Raw genomic sequence first — 20,540 nt, 5'->3', positions numbered from 1 at the left:
CCTCCATCTCCACACACAACCTCCGTCCTTTATCCTTGATGGGGCTCCTCTTCCTTTAGCAACCTTCTTGCTCCTAACATATGTATAAAATGCCTTGTGATTCTCTTGCTGTACAGGACATTCTATGGCCCCTTTTAGCCCTCTGAACTCCCCATTTGAGCTCTGCTCCTTCTTTCCTTGCTTTTTCTATATTCTTCAAGGCCTTTGGTTTTCGTTGCCTAGACCTTAGGTATTGGTTTTATTTGGCCAAGCTGGTAATTTCCCCTGTCGTCTGAGGATCCTGAGTCCAACCATTGTAATCCTCCATTTTCATAGGAACATGCTTATCCTGCACCATAATCAAGTGGTCTTTAAAATATTCCCACATGTTAGATGTGGATTTACCCTTTAACAGCTGCTCCCAATCTACATTCTCCAATTCTTGCTTAATTCTGTTGTAGTTGCCCCCCCCAATTTAATACCTTCTTCCAAGGTGTGCTGTTGTCTTAGAAGTATCCGAAGAACTATGGAATTATGGTCACTATTCCCAAAATGTTCCAAAAGGCATTCGACAAGGTGCTGCTCACAAGGCTGCTGCGTAAGATAAAGGTGCACAGTGTTACAGGCAATATATTAGCATGGATTGAGGATTGTTTAACTGACAGGAAGCATAAGTGGGGATAAATGAGCAGGTTTGAAGGGCCAGATGGCCTCCTCCTGCTTCTGGTTCTTACGATCTTATGTTCCCCCACTAAAATTTTGATCACCTGGCTGGGCTCATTTCTTAATACGATTCAGCATGGCTCCCTCCCTTGTTGGACTATCCACATAACTGTTTCAAAAATCTCTCCTGGGCACATCTAACAATTTGCTCCCAATCCAAACTAAGGGACTCCCCATCGATATGGGGGAAGGTTAAAATCACTCTCCAAACAACCGTGTTATCTTTCCACAATCTTCCTCTATCTCCTGTTGGCAGCTGGGAGGTCTATAGTGCAATCCTAACATTGTGATTGCACCCTTCCTTTTCCTGAGCTGGAACCATAATGCTTGCTGCAAGATCCCTCAAGCGTGTCCTCCCTCATACACGGCTGTGATGTGCTCCCTAACCAGTAATGCAACTCCCCCACTTCCTTTGCTTCCTCTTCTGGATATCCTGGAACATTAAGCTGCCAATCCTGTCCTCCTTCCAACCATGTCTCTGTGATAGCACAAGATAATTGCATGCTTAATGTTTAAATGAAGATCTGTAGCTCAGGTTGCAGTTTGCCAAACTGACTGGCTTTCATGCATAACTGTGTGAGAACCAGTCAGCTCGGATAATTGCATGGGTTAATCCAGGCTCTAAATTCATCTATGTTACCTGTTATACTTGCATTGAAGCAAATGCAGTGCGAGCATCCAGTTCTGCTGAGCTCAGCAGCCTTCCCCTGCCCACTCCTCTTCCTAGCTGTATTTGACTTAGATTCAAGCTCTTCCCTTGTCTCTATACTTATTGACCTGCTGCTCTGCATCTCCCCCACTGCCACACTAGATAAAACCCTCCTGAGTGGTATGGTAGAACCTTCCTGCCAGAATATTGGTGCCCCTGCAGTTTAGGTGAAACTTGTCCTCCTTGTAGGGTCCCATCTGCCCTAGAAGACATTCCAACAATCCACATATGTGCAGACCTTCCCAGCTCTTTAGCCACATGTTCAATTGTACTTTGTCCCTCGCCCCAGTAACATGTGGCACGGGGAGTAATCCTGAGATTACTACCTTACAGGTCCTGCTTTTTTTTTTTTTAAGTTTATTCCCTGAATTGTTGTTGCAAGAGCTTGTCACTTTTCCTACCTAGATCATTTGTGCCAATGTGGACAAGGACATGTCTGTTTGCCCTCCTGTTTCAGGATGCCCTGTATGCCTGCTCAGACATCCATGACCTGGCACCAGAGAGGCAACATATCATCCTTGTGGCCACTGAAGCACATGTGTGCCTGACTATCAAATCTCTAATTACTGGTGCTCTACAATGCTTTGCCCCAGCCCTCTGTCCAGCAAGGCCATCCGTGGTGCCACTGTTCTGGCTGCTGCTGACATTTGATGGCACCCCCCCTCATCAGGATCCAAAAGGGAATTCCTGTTTGACAGGGGGACAGCTGCAGAGGACCTTTGCACTGACTGCCTGCCCTGTCTAGCAGTCACTCGTCTATCTTCCTGTACCTCGGGTGTGACCACGTTTCCATAACTCCTCTCTGCCATTTGTGTGCCTTAGTGGCTGCTGATCCCTTTGGTGAGCAGCTGAAGCTGGGTACACTTCGTGCAGATGTAATTATCAGGGATGCTGTTAGCATCCATGAGTGACCACATCTTGCAGGCAGAACACAAAACTCCTACTGACACCACCCCTTTTTTGACTTTTAGATTACAAGTTAATATTTAATTATCTAACAATAGCTCCCCTCCCCCGACAACTTATTCTTTATCTGAACTCCCTGTACTAACCAGAAGACGAACTAACTGTACTGACCTTGTACTAACTAACTGTAATAATAATGCATATTGGGACACTACTTTTGTGGCAGAGGGTGTTCACTGGCAATAAGCAAATATGCTGTCCAGTAGATATTAGAATCTCCTGTGATACCACTGCATAATGGGATCTTTCCTAGAATGGTGTGGTGTAAGTTGCACGGTACAACTTCAAACACCCACATGGGTCATGTTACAGGCCCTAGGTCAAAATGTTTATCTTGTGACCTTGTTGAAAATCTTTTTTACTTATACTGAATTTCTGGTTCCTTTGTTTCGTGACCAAAAAAGCTTCCTCTTTTGCTTGAAGTTATAAGCAGCTTGGAGGGCCTTCTAGTTGATCTGAAACTGGGCCTGCCTAAGCCTACTAGCCTAGTGGCATGGCACCTATTTACTGATCTTTGCAATTCTTAGAGTGATCTTTAATTATGTGCTGCCTGCTAGTAACATGACAAGTCTTGGCTGGGATTTTAAAATTATTTTGGCTGTATAGTTCCCAATTCTGTTAGGTTTCCTGGTTGCTGCTCTATAGTGGATATGTTGTAATGTATTTACTAGGATTCAATGTCACTTAGCCTTGTCCCCAGCTATTTTGCTGTTGTCCATGGCATATCTTGGTGTTCCTGTTTACCTACATTTTACCCATTTAGGTAATTGGTGTTATCAATGAAAATAACAGACAATGTATTTATATATAGCTTTGGGAAGAAAAATTGGTTCAAATGATTTTTCTGATAATGAACACTAGATTTTAATTTGGAGCAGAGATTTTCATTAGTCTGCAATCTGTTATTTTGGTATAATGTTTGCTGAGGACTTAATTACAAGTCCTGATAACTTGATACTCCATGATGTTCCATGGTATCTTTCGGGACAACATTTCATTTTACCTACAGCAGATGTCAGGCTTACTGACTTGTAATTTCCAGGCTACCCCTTTTGCCCTGTTTTAAAAATAAAATTGATTTTCAATAAGACCAAGTTGTGGGCTCTGGAGAGCTCAGTATATTAACAGCCACTTGACTGGTTCCTGGGCAAGTAGCCACAGCCTTGTATTTGAGCAATGTCGAGGAAGCTTGCAGCCTGCACGGAGAAAGCACCTCAATTTCTTTCTGCTCCTGCTGTGCTGATTAGTAACATAGTCTCCCAGTGGATGTTCTTGCTCAACATTTCCCTTTAAACAGTTTGCTCTGCAAATTCCCTTGTTGAAATTAAAAGAGCAAACAAAATCACCGTGAAAGGTATTGAAAAATGTATTCTTGGCTAGTGAATGAAAGACAGAATGGAGTATCCATAACCTCATGTCATTAGCAAAAAGTCTGAAGAAAGCCAAAAGAAAACCACTTGAAGTCTGTGCTTCAAACTGGTGCTAGAACTGTGCTGCAGTTACTTTTGTTTTGTCCCTTCATCACCCATAATACTTGTCTGTCTTCTTTGTATGTCTGTTTCTATGCTGTGGGAGTTCTCGAAAGAGGTAGTGTTAAAGTTATAGTTAGAAGCTGGCAAGAACAATACATTGCTGTTGGTTTAAAAACTATTTGATTACAGTGACAAAAACAGAAGTTGCCAGAAGAGCTCAGCAGGCCTGGCAGCATCTGTGAAGAAAAAAGATCAGTGTTAACGTTAACCGTTCTGAGGAAGGGTCACTGGACCCAAAATGTTAACTGAATTTTTTTTCTTCGCAGATGCTGCCAGATCTGTTGAGCTTTTCTATCAACTTCTGTTTTGTTCCTGATTTACAGCATCTACAGTTCTTTTGGCTTTTATTTGATTACAGTAGTTATTTTCTTAATGGAACACCTGGTGTACATATTCCTTTAACAGTTAGTCAGCTAAAATTGAGCAATTTGTGGTTAAACTAATTTTCACATCTGACAACTCCATAGAGCTTGATTTTGTGCTTGTCTATGCTGATTTTAGTGATTCCTTAAATAACTTTGTCAGAAATATCATAAACTCTGTTCTAGGTATCCTTTGCCTTTTAAAGTTAGTGAGCAATAAAGCGCCTGAGGGTATAAAAACTGTACTGGAAATGCATGAAAAGTGAAAGTATCCATAGTCACAGACAAGCATAGACTGCTTTGATGTGAGAGAGAGAGAGAGAGATGATGGTTCTGAGTTTAATCCAAGGGTCACTGTGCCTTGAGGGGATGAGGTTGAGAAGGTGGATCCTTGCTGGAAATACAGCACGTTGAACAACATCTATTGAGAAAGAGTTAAAGCTTTACTGGTAGACAAATGGGAGGTTGGAAGAACACAGCAGGCAGGACGAAAGCAGCAGTCAACGTTTCAGGTATTCTCTTCCTCAGGACTGGAGAAGCTTCACTGGAATGGAAGCAAACCTATACCGTGTAAACTTTGTTTCCATAAATGCTGATCAACTGATGACATAGACATCTTGTGAATGATTGAAAAGAAATTGGTTCTGCTTGATTTGCTGAGTATTTGCAGTATTTTTCTGTTTCTTTAGGTTCCCAGTATCTGTAGTATTTTGTTTTGTAAGGGGCTGATAATGACTCCGTGTACTACTGAACAATTCTACTGTTTGTTTAACCTGCTACTCAGTGACTCCTCCTTGATGTGTTCATGTACAAGCACTCAATAGTCAAATATCCATGCCATGTTTTTCTCTATTCAAAAGTCACACTCTTCCTGAAGCCTGCTCTAAGCCCACACTTGGCAGCAATTCAGCACAGATAGACCGGGTAGTGCGGCATGCTTGCCTTCATTACCCAGCGCTTAGAATACAGAAGTAAGGAAGACTTGTTAGAAATTAGTAAAACATTAGTCAGGCCACAGATGGAGTAATGTGTGCTGTTGTGGTCACAATGTTGTGGGAAGGACATAATTCCTCTGGAGAGGGTACAGAGGGGATGCACCAGGATGTTGCCTGGGTTGAAATCTATTACGAGGAGAGATTGGATAGGCTGGGCTTGTTTTCCTTGGAACTAAGGAGGCTGAGGGGATGAGTAATTGAGGTATACAGAATTATGGGAGGAATCGAAAGAGTAATTTGAGAGAATCTTTTCCCGTGGCAGACATGTCTGAGACTGGTGTGCATAATTTTAGGGTGAGAAGCAATGGTTTCAAGGTGATCTGAGAATAATTTCACCCAGAGGCAGATACTCTCTCTCATTTGAGGCTCCTGGATAAGTACTTAAAATGCCAGGGCATAGGCTGTGGACCAAGTGCAAGTAAATAAGATTAGAGTAGTATGGTGTTTGCTAGTTGGCAAAGACATCGTGGACCAAAGGGCCTGTTACTCTGCTGAATGACTCTATGAATTTAAACAAGCTAGTGACTCAAAGCAAATTTTATTCAAGACGAAATCTTCTAACTTCCTGGTACCTCATAGGAGCAGGAGGAGGCCATTCAGCCCTTCGAGCCTGCTCTACCATTCTTCATGATCATGGCTGATCGTCCAACTCAATAGCCTAATGCTGCTTTCTCCCCATAATCTTTGATCACAATCACCCCAAGTGCTATATCTAGTCACCACCTGAATACATTCAATGTTTTGGCATCAACTACTTCCTGTGGTAATGAATTCCACAGGCTCTTCACTCTGGGTGAAGAAATGTCTCCTCATCTCTGTCCTAAATGGTCTGCCCCGAATCCTGAGACTGTGACCCCTGGTTCTGGGCGCACACACCATCGGGAACATTCTCCCTGCATCTGCCCTGTCCAGTCCTGTTAGAATTCTAAGTCTCTGAGATTCCCCCCCTCTTTCGTCTGAACTTCAACGAAAACAATCCTAACCTAGTCAATCTTTCCTTGTATGTCAATCCTGCCATCCCTGGGGTCAGCCTGGTTAACCTCTGCTGCACTCCCTCAAGCATCCTTCCTTGGAAAAGGAGATCAAAACTGCTCGCAGTTTTGTAGGTGTGGCCTCACCAACACGCTGCATAACTGCAACAGGATCCTAAATATATCAACATATCAGGACTTGGCAAAATCTTCTGAACACAGTCTGGGATTACATTTTGATCATGAAATTCTTCTGTCTCTTGTTTTCTTTTGACAATGTATTTGATCTCGAATGCTCAAGTTCAGCGCTTTGTGTAGACCATGACCTCGATGAAAGTTGGAGTTTTGTCACATTTTGATGTCTTCACTTTAATGTCCAAAAATAAGGTTCAATTTAGACTTTTTTATTCACTCATGGGGCATGGACAATTTTTTGCCTGTTCCTGATTGCCTAGGGAATAGTTGAATCGCTGACATTACTGTGTCATTCATAGGTCAAAATAGTGGATTTTACATTGGTGAACCAGATGGGTTGTTACATCAAACAATATTAAGTCGGTTTCAAATTTCCCCATTGCCATGGTGAGATTTGAACTTGTCCTGGGAACATTAATTAGCCTGAGCTCTGGATTCCTAGTCCAATGTCGTTTTCACTGCGTCATACCTCCCCTGTTATACAATGAGATGATTGTTAGCTGTTGCCCTTTAGCACTCAGTTTTACAATGTCTGATCTAATTGAAACTTAAATGTTTAAAGGGCTCATCAGAGGATATTTCCCTTGTTTTTGTTTATTGATGGGGAGGGTGCAGGAGATGATGAGAACCAGCGACACTTTTAAAAATAAGAGAATAAGGAGCAGGACAATTAAGATTGAGATGAGGAATTTCCTCATTCAGAGTGGCAAGTCCCTGGAGTTCTCTATTCCCAAGGCTCAGCAGTTGAACATGTTTTGGACTGAGATTTCTAATATCAAAAACAGCAAGCAATACAGAGTGCATGAAAATGGTGTTGCAACAAATCAGCTGCAGTTTTATCAAATGGCGGAGCTGGCCCAAAAGGCTGAATGGCCTGCTCTGACTCCTGTTTTTAGTCTTCTTGAGCACAAGAAGATAGCCATTTGGCTCAGTGTGCTAAGCTTAGTCCACTCCCCACTGTTTCCAATAGCCCTGTCAATTTGTCCATTTTCCAATAGTTATCTACTTCTCTTTTGAAATGTAGCTTTAAATTTCTTTAAGCTCCTTTTCATCCTATGAATTCAGGTTCATCTTGACTTGAAACAGTCAAGTTTCAAACAAACCTCTTCAAGTTATTTTGCCAATTATCTTAAATCTGTGTCATTTGATTACGGACCGTCATGTCAGTGGAAACTGGTTCTTCTCTCAGGACTTTATCAAAATCCTTGGTAAGTCTTCGACCTATAACTGAAATATTTATCACTATTATCTCTGGCCGCTTTAATTACCTTATCTTCTGGTAGGTTGGTTTCAACATGTTTTGTGACATAAATTCTTTAAACTCACTTGATATTCTGATTTGAAATAGTATATATTCAGGCAATATTTTCTTTCTTTGACTACAAGTTAATAAACATAAAATTTATGTTGAGTGCATTGTTTTGTTACGTCACACAGAATCTTAACTTTGAGGATTTATCTATCAGTATAAAATAAGGACTGAACATGCAACCTTGCTGATTTTGTTATTTGCAACTTTTGCAACTTCTCCAACTCACTGAACCACAAGGCCATGACCCTCACTGTTTGTACTTGAACAATGAGGGTGTGGGAGTGCAGGGGGAAGTGGTGTAGCAGTACAGTTTTCTGAGCAAAGTTTGGAAATATTTGGATTTCCAAAGCAATTCCATAAGCCGTAACACATGAAGCTACTAAATACGATAAGCATAATTGATGTTGAGGGTCATAAGATTCCAATACTGCCACTGGAAGCAGTCCACGTTCACTCGGTTGATCCTGGAAAAGGAGGGATATTTTTGGGGAGAGGTTGAGTAGGTTGGAGATGTACTTTTGGAGTTGAGGGAGTGGAGACCATGCCAAAACTATATATGATTCTGATCTAACCAGGTAGATGCAGAGAGGTTATCTCCTTCGAGGATAGTCTAGGACCAGAGAGTGTAGACTCGGTAAGAGGTTGCCCACTTCAGACAAAGATGAAGAAGAATAATATCTGAATATAATGGCCTATTTCTGTTCCTGTGTTTTACGTTGAACTTTCTTGTGCCATTGAGGCATATGAAGGAATTAGAAATCATAATAATGTGCCCTGGTGTATTGAAAGCTTTACAAGTAAGAATGTTCTTAGTTTATTTGTATTAAAAAATTTCTAGGTGATCTTTGTATGTGTCCATATAAGTGATAAATGTTGTGTGAATTGTAATATTTTGACTAAATTGACAGCATGACCTAGAATTTATATTTGTTTATTTCCCTTATCTGTATTGTTTAGTGAGAAACTTGGACATTTCAACAAAATTGTAACAATTTGAATACACCGGTAGAGTTACTAAGCATTAACTAAGATGCAAATACTTAAAAGGATTTATTTTATTTTCAGTCAAACATTGAAGTATTTGTAAACAGATTGGACTCTGTGGAATCAGTCTTACCATATGAATATGATGTGTAAGTATATTTAAGAATTACTAGTTAATTATATTTTTGATAAATTAGTCTATATTTGAATATATTATGCTAGCTATCTCATAGTTGTTTCAAAAGTGCATTAAATATAGATGACTAGTTAGCTTCTCTGTGGTTAATGTTTTTGCCTCTTAATCTGTTTGTGAATAATACATCTCAAAAGCTAACGAACGATTTTTGTCAGAATTTGGTACACTGGGTACGGCCCAGGGAAGAACTTGTTTTGTTTGCAAAATTACGGATCTGGATGTAAATCCTGGTGTTACTTAAAGGATCCATTAATAATGAGAGATGGGATGAATTTTTCTTGAGTGTCGTAGATTGTTTTTGGATGCAGTTGTGCAAATTATCGCAGCTGTTAAAGTATGAACAGAGTATTCAGAAGTTTGTTAGACATGGATTGGCCTGCAGATGCCTCGATGAAAGCTTTTACTAAACAGATTTTTTTCAGCTTTGTGGTTACAGAGCATCAATTAGGTGGATGAAAGCCTCAAGGAAAACATTCATATAATTGGAATAATATTGATTTAAGGTAGCACAGTAGAGGTATGAGGTCTGCCTCTTCGCTTACCACGTGAGTATGGAGTAGCTATAGGCTCAGATATGATTTGTATTGACATGCTTGTTGCTTAACTCCTCTCTTCCCCATCTTTATCACAATTTTAAATTGATGGCTTCTTATTGCATACCTGTCTGTATTGACCAGATAAATCACGTAAGTCATGAATAGCAATGAACAGGTATTTACTGAAGCTGGTAAATGAAAATGGTGCATGTGAATCAAGCACGGTTAGCATGGCTTCATGAAATGGAAATTCAACACCAGTTGTTGAGAGTAAATGTGCAGCAGGCAGTAAGGAAGGCATTTATGTTGGCCTACGTAATGAGAGGATTTGAGTGCAGGAGGTGGGATGTCATGTTGCAATTATCGGCATATTGGTGAGGCCTCACCTAGTATATTTCTGCAGTTTTGGCCTCTTTTATCCGAGGAAGGATGTTGTTGCTACAGGGGGAGTACAGCAAAGATTTACCAGATTCTAGGGATTCCAGGACTGACATGAGATTGAGTCCATCAGGACTCTCTTCACTGGAGTTCAGATGAATGAGGGAGGCATCTTAGGCTATAAAATTTATAACAGGACGAGATGGGTTAGATGCAGGAAGGATGTTCCCAATGGTGGGGAGTCCAGAACCAGGGTTCATAGTTTAAGGGATAAACCTTTTAGGACTGAGATGAGAGGAAATGTCTTCACCAGAGAGTAGTAAGCCTGTGGCGTTAACTACCACAAAGTGGTTGAGGCCAAAACACTGTAGGATTTCAAGAAAGAGTTGATTACATTTCAGGTCAGTTGAGATTGTGGCAGATTTTTAGGAGATATTGCATTACATTCAGCAAAGATGCATTCAAAAGAGAGAGACACACTAAGGGAAGGATGCAGCATCCTTGATTCACTAAGGAAGTCAAAGATACCATCAAATTAACAAGTGAAGAATTTCACAAGGATTAGACAGAATTTTTTCAAAATCAAAGAGTGAGTATAAGAATAAAGGAGAAACCAAGATATGAGAGAAGGCTATCTAAAAATAAAATCTAGTTAGTCATTTCTACAGATTTAGGAAAACTATATAAATGTAGTATTGATTTGTAAGTGACTTTGAATCAAATGTCTCAGGAACTAGCAATGGAAAGTAGAGAAGTAGCAGATGAATGAAACAAGTATTTGTCAGTCTTCACTGTAGGAGACATAAGTGGAAATACTTGTAAATGAACAGGTGAACGGGAGGGAGGAATTTTAAACAAATGCAACTTTGAGTGAAAGAATACTGAGAAAATGATTAGAACTAAAGGCCAATAGGTCCCTAGATCCTGATGGACTTCATCCTAAGAGCGTAAAAGACCACAACAATGGCAGCAGAAACAGGAAATGCCTTTGTCATAATCTTCAGAAATTTCCCAGATTTTAAGAAGGTCCCATCTGACTGAAACATAGCAAAAATAATTCCTCTGTTTGGCAAAACAGGAAGACCAAAAGCAAGAAACTGCGAGTTAGCCTAACATCTGCTTTGGGGAAATTGGATTCTGTCATCAGAGTCTAAAACAGGATACCTTAAAAATCTCAGTTCAGTCAAACAATGAAATTGTTTTATTAGAGGGATATCTTACTTGCCTAACATGCTGGAGTTCTTTTGAGGAAGTCACAAGCTTATAAGTGGCACAAACAAATTGGTGGTGAAACTCAGAAGGTCTGGCAGCATTGCTGGAGGAAAAATCGAGTTAATGTTTTGAATCCTGGCTCCCTTCTTCAGAACACAGGGCTCTAAATGTTAACTCTTTTCTCCACAGATGTTGCCAGACCTGCTGAGTTTCTCAAACAATGTTTGTTTGTTTCTGGTCTCCAGCATATACAGTTCTTTGTTTTATTTCAATATTTGTGGGTGTACTTGACTTTGACAAGACACTACATCAAAGGCTACTTGAGTGGTGTTGAGCTAACATTATGATGGACAAAGGATTGATTAGGTGACTGGGCACTGTTGGCCTAAATGGGTTTTTTTTAGTTAGACAAGATGTAATGCATGGACTGCCACAGGGATCAGTGCTGGAGAGTTGAACTCTTCATAATCTATGTCAATGACTTAGATTAACAGACTGCTGATATGGTTACTAAATTTGCTGATTACACAAAGATAGGAAAGGATGTAAGGAGTCTGCAAAGTAATACAGGTTATGTGAATGGGCAAACATCAGGAAGAGTTAGTGTAATGTGGGAAAATGTGAACTTGCCTGTTTGGAAAGAAATGGAAAACCAGCATGTAATTTAAATGGAGAGAGATTGCAGAACTCAGGTACAGAGGGATCTGGGTATGAAGCAAGTGATTAGAAATGCAAATGAAATAAGTTTTTATTGCAAGGGAAATGGAATATAAAAATGAGGATGTTTTGTGACAGTTGTGCTAGACATTGGTGAGATCACTTTTGCACATTTTTAGTTTCATTCCTTAAGAAAGGATATAATTGTATTGGATGCAGTCCAGAGAAGATTCACTTGACTGATTCAAAAACAAGGTTGCTGGAAAAGCTCAGCTGGTCTGAACTTGTTCTAAGGAAGTGTCACCCATCCCGAAACACTAACTCTGATTTTTTTTCTTCACAGATGCTGCCAGACCTGCTGAGGTTTGCAGCAACTTTGTTTTTGTTCCTGACTTACAGCATCCGCAGTTCTTTTTGGTTTTCACTTGATTGATTCTTGGATTGAAAGGTCTATTGAATAAGGAAAGGTTGGATAGGTTTGTCTATTTTCATTGGAGTTCAAAAGAGTGAGTATCATTTAAGATCCTGAGGGGATTTGAATGTGAAAGAGATTAGAACCAGGGCCTGTGTGGAATTCTCTTCCCAAAAAGAAGTAAAGGAAATGTTTTTAAATATTTTTGAGGAGATGAATAAATTATTGGTGAAACGAGGGTATAGGGGTAGCCAGGAAAGTAGAGTTGTGGCCATGCCATCCTTGATATTACGCTGTTATACAACATTACGCTAACCGTTGGTCAGTCAACCTGCAAATAAATGTTGAGAAATCTTCAAATTCTTTATTGTTTTACAGAACCCTGAGGTTGAAATACTCAGATGAGTCAGGACAAGTATTTTATGGAGGAGGTGCTGCTTGTTTTGTAGTCCGTTTCTATGCTGTGAAAATGGAACATTTGATGATCAGTGTTTGAGGAAAGATACCAGCTGAGAAGCTGGTTTAAGAGTAGGACAAACGACTGCAAGTCTCCTTATGTGAGAATTTTGCTGAAAGTTAGAATTATCCTTTGTAAAATGAATTTGGAATTACTTTACCACAAGTTAGTGTTCCATTTTCACAAGTTGGCTGTTTGTGACTGTTTGAAACAGTCTGTATTCCATGGACAACATTACATTCAATGTTCCATAAAAATTTTCTCTTGTACCTTTAAGTGTGTGTTTTCACTTTGAGCTAAGATTCTGTTCAACGTGTCAAAATCTTGGTGAGGTGATTAACTTAACCCTGGATATGAAGGCAGCATTTGAGCAAGTGAGGCATCAAGAAGCTGTAGTAAAATTGAAGTCCATGGAAATCTGAGGGAACTGTCTGGTTTTTTTTTATTCACTCGTGGGATGTGGATGTTGCTGGCTGGTCAGCATTTGTTACCTGTTTCAAGTTGCTCTTGAAACTAGTGGTGTGCTGCTGCCTTGAACTGTTATAGTTCATGTACTGTAAGTTGACTCTCACTGTTTAAGGAGGGAATGCCAAGATTTTGACAAGTAACACTGAAGGAACAGTGGTATATTTCCAATTGGAGGAGTTGTAGTTAGTGTTGAAGGCTGTCAAAGGATACACAACATGAATAAGTTGGAAAGTTGGGTGGCAAAATGGCAGATGGAGTTCAATCAGGACAAATGTGAGGTGATGCATTTGACCTCCCAAAATGTAGGAGCCAGGTATGCAGTAAATAGCAGGACCCTTGGGAGCATGGATATACAGTGGGATCTTGGTGTACAAGTCCATAGCTCCCTGAAAGTAAGTTTGGTGGTAAAGAAGGCATATGGCATGCTTGCTCCCTTAATTTGGGGCATTGAGTACAAAAGTTGGCAAGTTGTGTTGCAACTAGTTAACGCTTTAGTTAGACACGTGACATATTATGTGCAGTTCTGGCCGCCACACTGTAGGAAGGATGAGAACACTTTGAACAGGCTTAGTTTTACCAGATAATGCCTGGATTGAAGTGTATTAGTTCTAAGGAGAGTTTGGACAAACTTGGATTGTGTTTTTGCTAGAACTTCAGAGGCTCAGGGTGACCAGACTGATGAATAGAAAATTGAGTGGCACGGGTAGGGTGGATTGTTAGTCTTTTTGCTCCAGAGTGGAAATGTCAAATACTAGGGAGCATAGGTTTACGGTGAGAGGGGGAAAGTATAAATGAGACATTTCTGAAGAAGGGTCCTGACCTGAAATATCAACTTTCCTGCTCCTCTGCTGCCTGGCCTGCTGTGTTCCTCCAGCTCCACGTTGTTATCTCTTTATGATGAGATGTGAAAGACCCTTTTTTACAGATGACGATACGAAGGTGGGTCACGTTGTGGGCAGTGCGGAGGGCTGTTCTACGTTACAAAGGGACATTGATAGAATGCAGAGCTGGGCTGAGAAGTGGCAGATGGAGTTTAACCCTGAAAAGTGTGAGGTGATTCATTTTGGAAGGGCAAACTTGAAAGCAGAATACAGGGTTAACGGAAAGATTCTTGGCAGTGTGGAGGAGCAGAGGGATCTTGGGGTTCATGTTCACAGTTCCCTCAGAGCTGCCACCCAGGTGGATAGAGTTGTTAAGAAGGCGTATGGTGTGTTAGCTTTCATTAATAGAGGGATTGAGTTCAAGAGCCGTGAAGTTATGCTCCAGCTATACAAAAGCCTGGTTCGGCCACATCTGGAGGATTGTGTCCAGTTCTGGTCACCTCATTACAGGAAAGATGTGGAAGCGTTGGAAAAGGTGCAGAGGAGATTTGCCAGGATGTTGCCTGGAATGGAGGGAAGGTCTTATGAGGAAAGGTTGAGAGAGCTAGGGCTTTTCTCTTTAGAACGACGAAGGATGAGAGGTGACTTGATAGAGGTGTGCAAAATGATCAGAGGTACAGATAGAGTAGACAGCCAGAGACTTTTTCCTAGAGTAGAGGGGACACAGTTTTAAAGTGAAAGGTGGTAGATATCGGGGAGACTTCAGAGGTAGGTTCTTTATTCAGAGAGTAGTAGGGGCGTGGAATGCATTGCCGGAGAGGGTAGTGGAGTCGGCCTTGTTAGGGGCATTTAAGTGGCTATTAGATAGGCATATGGATGATAGTATAAGGTAGCGGTGGAAGTTAGATAGACCTTAGGTTTAGGGTAAAAGTTCGGCACAACATTGTGGGCCGAAGGGGCTGTGCTGTGCTGTACTGTTCTACGTTCTACAGACGGTAGAAGGTGCCTGGTTTACACTCGAGTGGTAGAGCAGATATGTCAGCAACATTTAAAGGCATTTAGATATATGAACAGGCAGAGGGAATAGAAGAATACAGACCAAGAAGATGGGATAAGTTTAGAATGGCATCGTGTTCATCATAGATATGCTGGGCCAAAGGGCTTGTTTGCGTTCTGTGCTGCAGTGTGTGTTGTAAGTAAGTCAAGATGGTGAGTGATTTAGAGGGAACCTCGCAGGTGGTGGTGTCTGCTGCCCTTGTCCAAGATAGAAGTGGTCATGGGCTTAAACAGTACTGTCTAAGGATCTTTGAATTTCTGCAGTGTATCTTGTAGGTAGTATGGTTGTCAGTACTGAAGGAGGCAAGTGCTTGTGGATGTGGTGTCAATCAAGTTGGTTGCATTTGTCCTGCGTGATACAGTAGTCTGTGTAGTGAAAACTTTGTAATGTCGCCTCTCGGCACTGTCTTAGATACAGATACTTTGCTATTTCAATTCTGTAACAACACATGATGTTGAGCTTCTTGAGGGTTATTGGAGCTGCACTCATCCAGGCAAGTGTGGAGTATTCCATCACACTCCTAACTTGTGCCATGTAGTTGGCAGACAGGCTTATGGGATCAGGAGGTGAGTTACTCGCCACAGTTTTCCTAGGATCTGATCTGCAGTTGTAGCGACAGTTGTGGCAAGTCCAGTTGAATTTCTGGTGCATGGTAACCCCTAGCGAAGGCAACCACAGGAAGTAGTTGATGCCAAAACATTGAATGTATTCAGGAGGCGACTAGATATAGCACTTGGGGTGAATGGGATCAACGGTTATGGAGAGAAAACAGGATTGGGCTATTGAGTTGGACGATCAACTATGATCGTGAAGAATAACGGAGCAGGCTCGAAGGGCCGAATGGCCACCTCCTGCTCCTATCTTCTATGTTTCTATGTTGACCAATTGAATCTAAGAATCAGATGGTTATTTTCATCTGATAGTGTGCATTATGTACACTTATAAAATGAAAACCCTGCATTTATTTTGCACATTGCCTGGTTTCAGGGGGACCTTGATCATATTCTGAAGGAGTTTAGGGAGTTTGGATCAAAACCTAAAAAGCAGCTTTCTGAACGCTGACACAAAATGAACTCTGGAGAATGCACAAGTAGCATTATCCAGAGCAGGCTCCCAGGAAAATAACTTGCAAGTCCTGGAAGTGGACAGCTAATGATCTTCGTCAGCAAGGGCGTAGAGCACAACAAGGCAGCATTATATTTGACTGAGACTCAATGTTATTGTGCTCAAGTCATGCAAGCAGTGTCACATGCAGTTCTTAAATAATGATATGGAATTGCAGTTTATTCTATAGCATTTAAAGCAAAAACCACAAGTATTTTAACACCATTGCAGGTTACAGTAATATTTTGCTTGAATGATAATTTAATTCCTCAACAATTTATCTTTAGTCAAACTAGAGGTTGCCTGAATTAAGCAAATCTTTAAAAAAGAGCTTTCAAACTCTGAATATGTTACTACAGTGTTCTTCAAATGACAAACAATGTGAAAGCGAGGCTTTTCAATATCTTGTGCATTTTAAACAAAATTCTTAGAATCCAACTTCAAAATATTCATGTTGCAAATGCTACAAATCATACTGCCATGGAAGTTCAAACTAAAGGAGTTAGACAGATTGGCCAATGGCAAATGCAGTGCAATCTGATAAATGGGAGGTGATGCACTCAGGCAGGACAACCAAGGCAAGGGAATACTTGATGAACAGTAGGACACTAGGAAGCACTAAGGATCGGGGGACCTTGATGTGCCTAAAGGTATCAGGTCAGGTGAATAGAAGGATTGAGGCAGCATGTGGTAAACTTACCTCTATTAGCCGAGCCACTGAGTTTAAGAGCAGGAGGTTATTGCTGGCACTGTACAAAATGTTGGTTAGGTCACAACCAGAGTATTGTGGACAGCTCCAGAATTACAGGAGGGATGTGACAGCACTGGAGAGGGTGTGGAGGAGATTTACCAGGATGCTGCCTGGGCTGGAGAGTTTCTCAGGAAGAGAGATTAGACAGATGGGAATTGTTTTCCGCAAAGCAGAGATGATTGAGAGGAGACATGATTGCGATGTGTACAATAAGGAGTAGAGGTAAGGTACTCTAAGATACATTTCCCCTTGATGAAGGCACAGATTTAAGTTCAAGGGCAGAAGGTTTAGAGAAGATTGAGGAAAAGTTTGAAGATGGTGGGAATCTGCAATTCACTGCTTGTAAGGGTGGATGAGCAGTAACCCTCAAACATTTAAGTATTTAGATATATACTGTGGCATGACAGATGCATGTGTTTAAGGGGCAAGTGCTAGAAAACAGGATTGAAATAATTAGGTAGTTGTTTTTGACCAGGAAGAACACGATGGGCTGAAGGGTCTTTCCCTGAGCTGCAGATCAATGACTAAACAAGAATGAAGAAAATATAACATTCCTTAAATGGGAAGAGAACAGTAATTTTAAGCAAGCAGTTTCAACAAACTTTTGAGTAAAAGCATTTCAATTGACTGAGGCACAAAAACACGGACCAAACATCAAATAGTTTAATATCATTTTGTATTCTTCCATAGTATGTGGGTGGTGTTGGGTGGGTCAGCAGCTACTGCCCGCCCCTATTGGTCCTCAAGGTGGTGGTGAGCTGCCTTCTGGAACTGCTGCAGCCCTTTTGGTGCAGGGACACCACAGTTCTGTCAAGAATTGAGTCCCAGGATGGTGAATGGCTTGGAGGAAACCTTGCAGATGATGGCATTCCCTTGTATCTGTAGCTCTTGATCCTCTGTATGGCAGCTGTAACAGGTTTGAAAGGTTCTTTTGAGGGAACTTTTGGAACGCTACTCCACTGCATCTTTTAACAGTAATAATGTAGAGGTGCCGGTGTTGGACTGGGGTGATTTCTGACTTCTAACAGTACACACTTTTGCCATCACATCACTGGTGGAGGGACTGAATATTGGGGTGCTAGATGGGGTGAGAATCAAGTGGGATACTCCGTCCTGGATTGGTCAAGCTTTGTGTTAGAGCTGCATTCATTCATCTAAGTGAGGAGCACTGTATCACAATCCTGACTTGTGCCTTGTACATAGATTTGGGGAGTCAGGTGATGAGTCAGTCATCGCAGCGTTCCTAACCTCTGACATGCTCATGTAACCGCATAGAACTGGACCAGTGATACAAACAGTTTTTGGTCAGCAGTGACTCTGAGGATGCCAATAGTTGGAGATTCAACAATACTAGTGTTTCGAATGTTGTGGGAGCTTGTCATTGCTTGGCACTTGTCAAGCACAAATTGTCCTTGTCATTTGTGGGCCCAGATCTGCATGTTGTCCACGTCTTGCTGCATTTGGCTATGGGCTGCTTCAGTATGAAGAGTAGTGAGTGGTGCTGAACGTTGTGCAATCAATGAACATCCCCACATCTAACTTCAGTGGCCTTCCCTCTTTCGTGAAGCAACTGAAGATGGTTGGGCCAATAAAACTACCTTGAACTCCTGAAGTGAAATGATCTTCCCGAAGAGGGAGAACTGACCTGCGATAGCAAAAAAAATCTGGGATAAAAAGATAACCTAACAGTGACTGCACAGTCATTTGGAGTTAAAAATACATCTCGTTCACCATGTACTTTTGGGAAGGAAATGGCCGTCCTTGCCTGGTCAGGCCTGCAATCTGACTCTGAACTGTCTACTTGGCAACTAGGGATGAGCGATAAATGTTGGCTGAGTCACACCCGCATCCCAAAAAATAATAACAAAAAGAAACAAATGCCGTTCTGTTAGGTAATACTCCAACCTTTGACATTGTGCCACATTTGATAGTGTGGCATCGAGGAGCCCTAGCAAAAGTGGAATTAATGGGTATCAAGGGACAGACTTCCTGCTGGTTAGAGTCACACCTGGAACATTGAAAAGTGGTTGCAGTAGAAGAGGGTTATCATCTCGGCTCCAGGACATTTTCTGCAGGAGTTCCTCATGGTGGTGTTCTAGGTTGAACCATCTTCAGCTCCTTCAATGATCTTCATTCCACAATAAGGTCAGAAATCGGGATGTTTGCCAATGGTACAATGTTCAGCACAATTCATGGCTGCTCAAATGCTGAAGCTGTCCACATCCAAATAGAACAAGATCTGGACTGTATCCATGCTTGAGCTGATAAGTGGCAAGTAACATCCATGCCACAAATGCCAGGCAATGACTATCTCCAATAAGGGACAATCCAACCACCACTCCTTGACATTCAATGGTGTTACCATCATTTAATACCCACTATCAAGCCTGCTGCTTCTGCCCACATGACTGTTCCCATATGTGCACCCTCTTCTGAGACAGTGTCCACCCCAGCTCTACACCTAGTCCCAGATTCACCATTCTCAGACCATAAGATACAGGAGCGGAAACTTAGGCCATTCAGCCCATCGTGTTTGCTCCGCCATTCAATCATGGCTGATAAGTTTCTCAACCCCTTTATCCCCGTAACCCTTGATCCCCTCGACAATCAAGAACCCATCTATCTCCGTCTTAACTATACTAAATGCTGTGGCATCCACCCCCCTCACAGAGGACGAACGGTCAATCCTCAGTGCCCCCACATCAAATTCCGTATGTGCCTAGATGTTAAACTCTTTCTGCCGCCTCTGCCCCGTGCCTATTTCTTTCGCTGGGAGTCTAACCCCCTACCACCAACGACCCTACTGCCTCCAACAGACTTCATCTTCCTGGATACCACGCCACAGCCACCTTACCCTCCCTTGACCTCTTCTTCTCCAACTGCTCCCGTGACATCAATTGCCTGATTCTCTCCACTTCTCTGTCACACTCCAGCCTCTCTCCAACAGAATACGCAGCCCTCCACTTCAACCCCAACCTCACCATCAAACCCGCTGATAAGGGGGGTACGTTGGTAGTATGACATCTACATTGCCAAGATCAGGCATCCCTCCCACCTACTTTCAGGGCACTGCCCATGCCCTTTGCCTGTTTTCAAGACTTTCAATTCCCTGGCCCCCAAGATCTCACTTTCATTGTGGACATCCACTCTCTCTCTACGCTTGTATCCCCCATGAAAGCCCTCCTCTTCCTCTCCTGCAGGCCCAACCAGCCCCCCTCCATTGATACTGTGATCCGCTCAATGGAACTTGTCCTTGCTCTCAACAACTTTTCCTTCAACTCCTCCCAATTCCTACAAACTAAAAGGGAGGCTATGGGCACCGGCATGGAACACAGCTATGCCTGTTTCTTCATAGGATATGTGGAACAGTCCCTATTCTGTAGTTATGCTGGCACCATCCCTCACCTCTTCCTCTGCTACATTGACTGCATTGGCACTGCCTCACGCTCCCGCAAGGTGCCTGAACAGATCAAATTTACTAACACCTTTCACCCCAACCTCAAATTCACCTGGCCCATCTCCAATAACTCCATCCCCCCAACTTCCTGGACCTCTCCATCTCTGGTAACCGCCTCAGCATTGGCATCTATTTCAAACCCACCAACTCCCGTAGCTACCTTGATTACACCTCCGCTCACCCACCCTACTGCAGGAATGCGATCCCACACTCCCAGTTCCTCTGCCGCATATCTTCCAAAATGGAGCATTCCATTCCCAGATGCTGTCCAACTTTAAAGGACCGTAACTCCACCCGCCTCTCCCC

The 20,540-nt window shown here is 42.0% G+C and overlaps 1 protein-coding gene across 1 annotated transcript in view; it reads left to right on the top strand.

Moving 5' to 3' along the window:
• Positions 1–7,592: 7,592 nt before the first annotated feature.
• Positions 7,593–20,540, top strand: part of LOC125484849 (transmembrane 9 superfamily member 2-like) — a 29,873-nt gene continuing 16,925 nt past the window's right edge. Inside the window, exons 1-2 of the mRNA XM_048605252.1 lie at positions 7,593–7,640; positions 8,810–8,877. Coding sequence (XP_048461209.1) covers positions 7,593–7,640; positions 8,810–8,877 — 116 coding nt within the window. The remainder of the gene's footprint in view (positions 7,641–8,809; positions 8,878–20,540) is intronic.

The sequence above is a fragment of the Rhincodon typus genome, chromosome 14 (genome assembly GCF_021869965.1).
Source record: "Rhincodon typus isolate 14 chromosome 14, sRhiTyp1.1, whole genome shotgun sequence".
Lineage (NCBI taxonomy): Eukaryota > Metazoa > Chordata > Chondrichthyes > Orectolobiformes > Rhincodontidae > Rhincodon > Rhincodon typus.
This window is presented reverse-complemented; position numbering and strand designations above follow the sequence as displayed.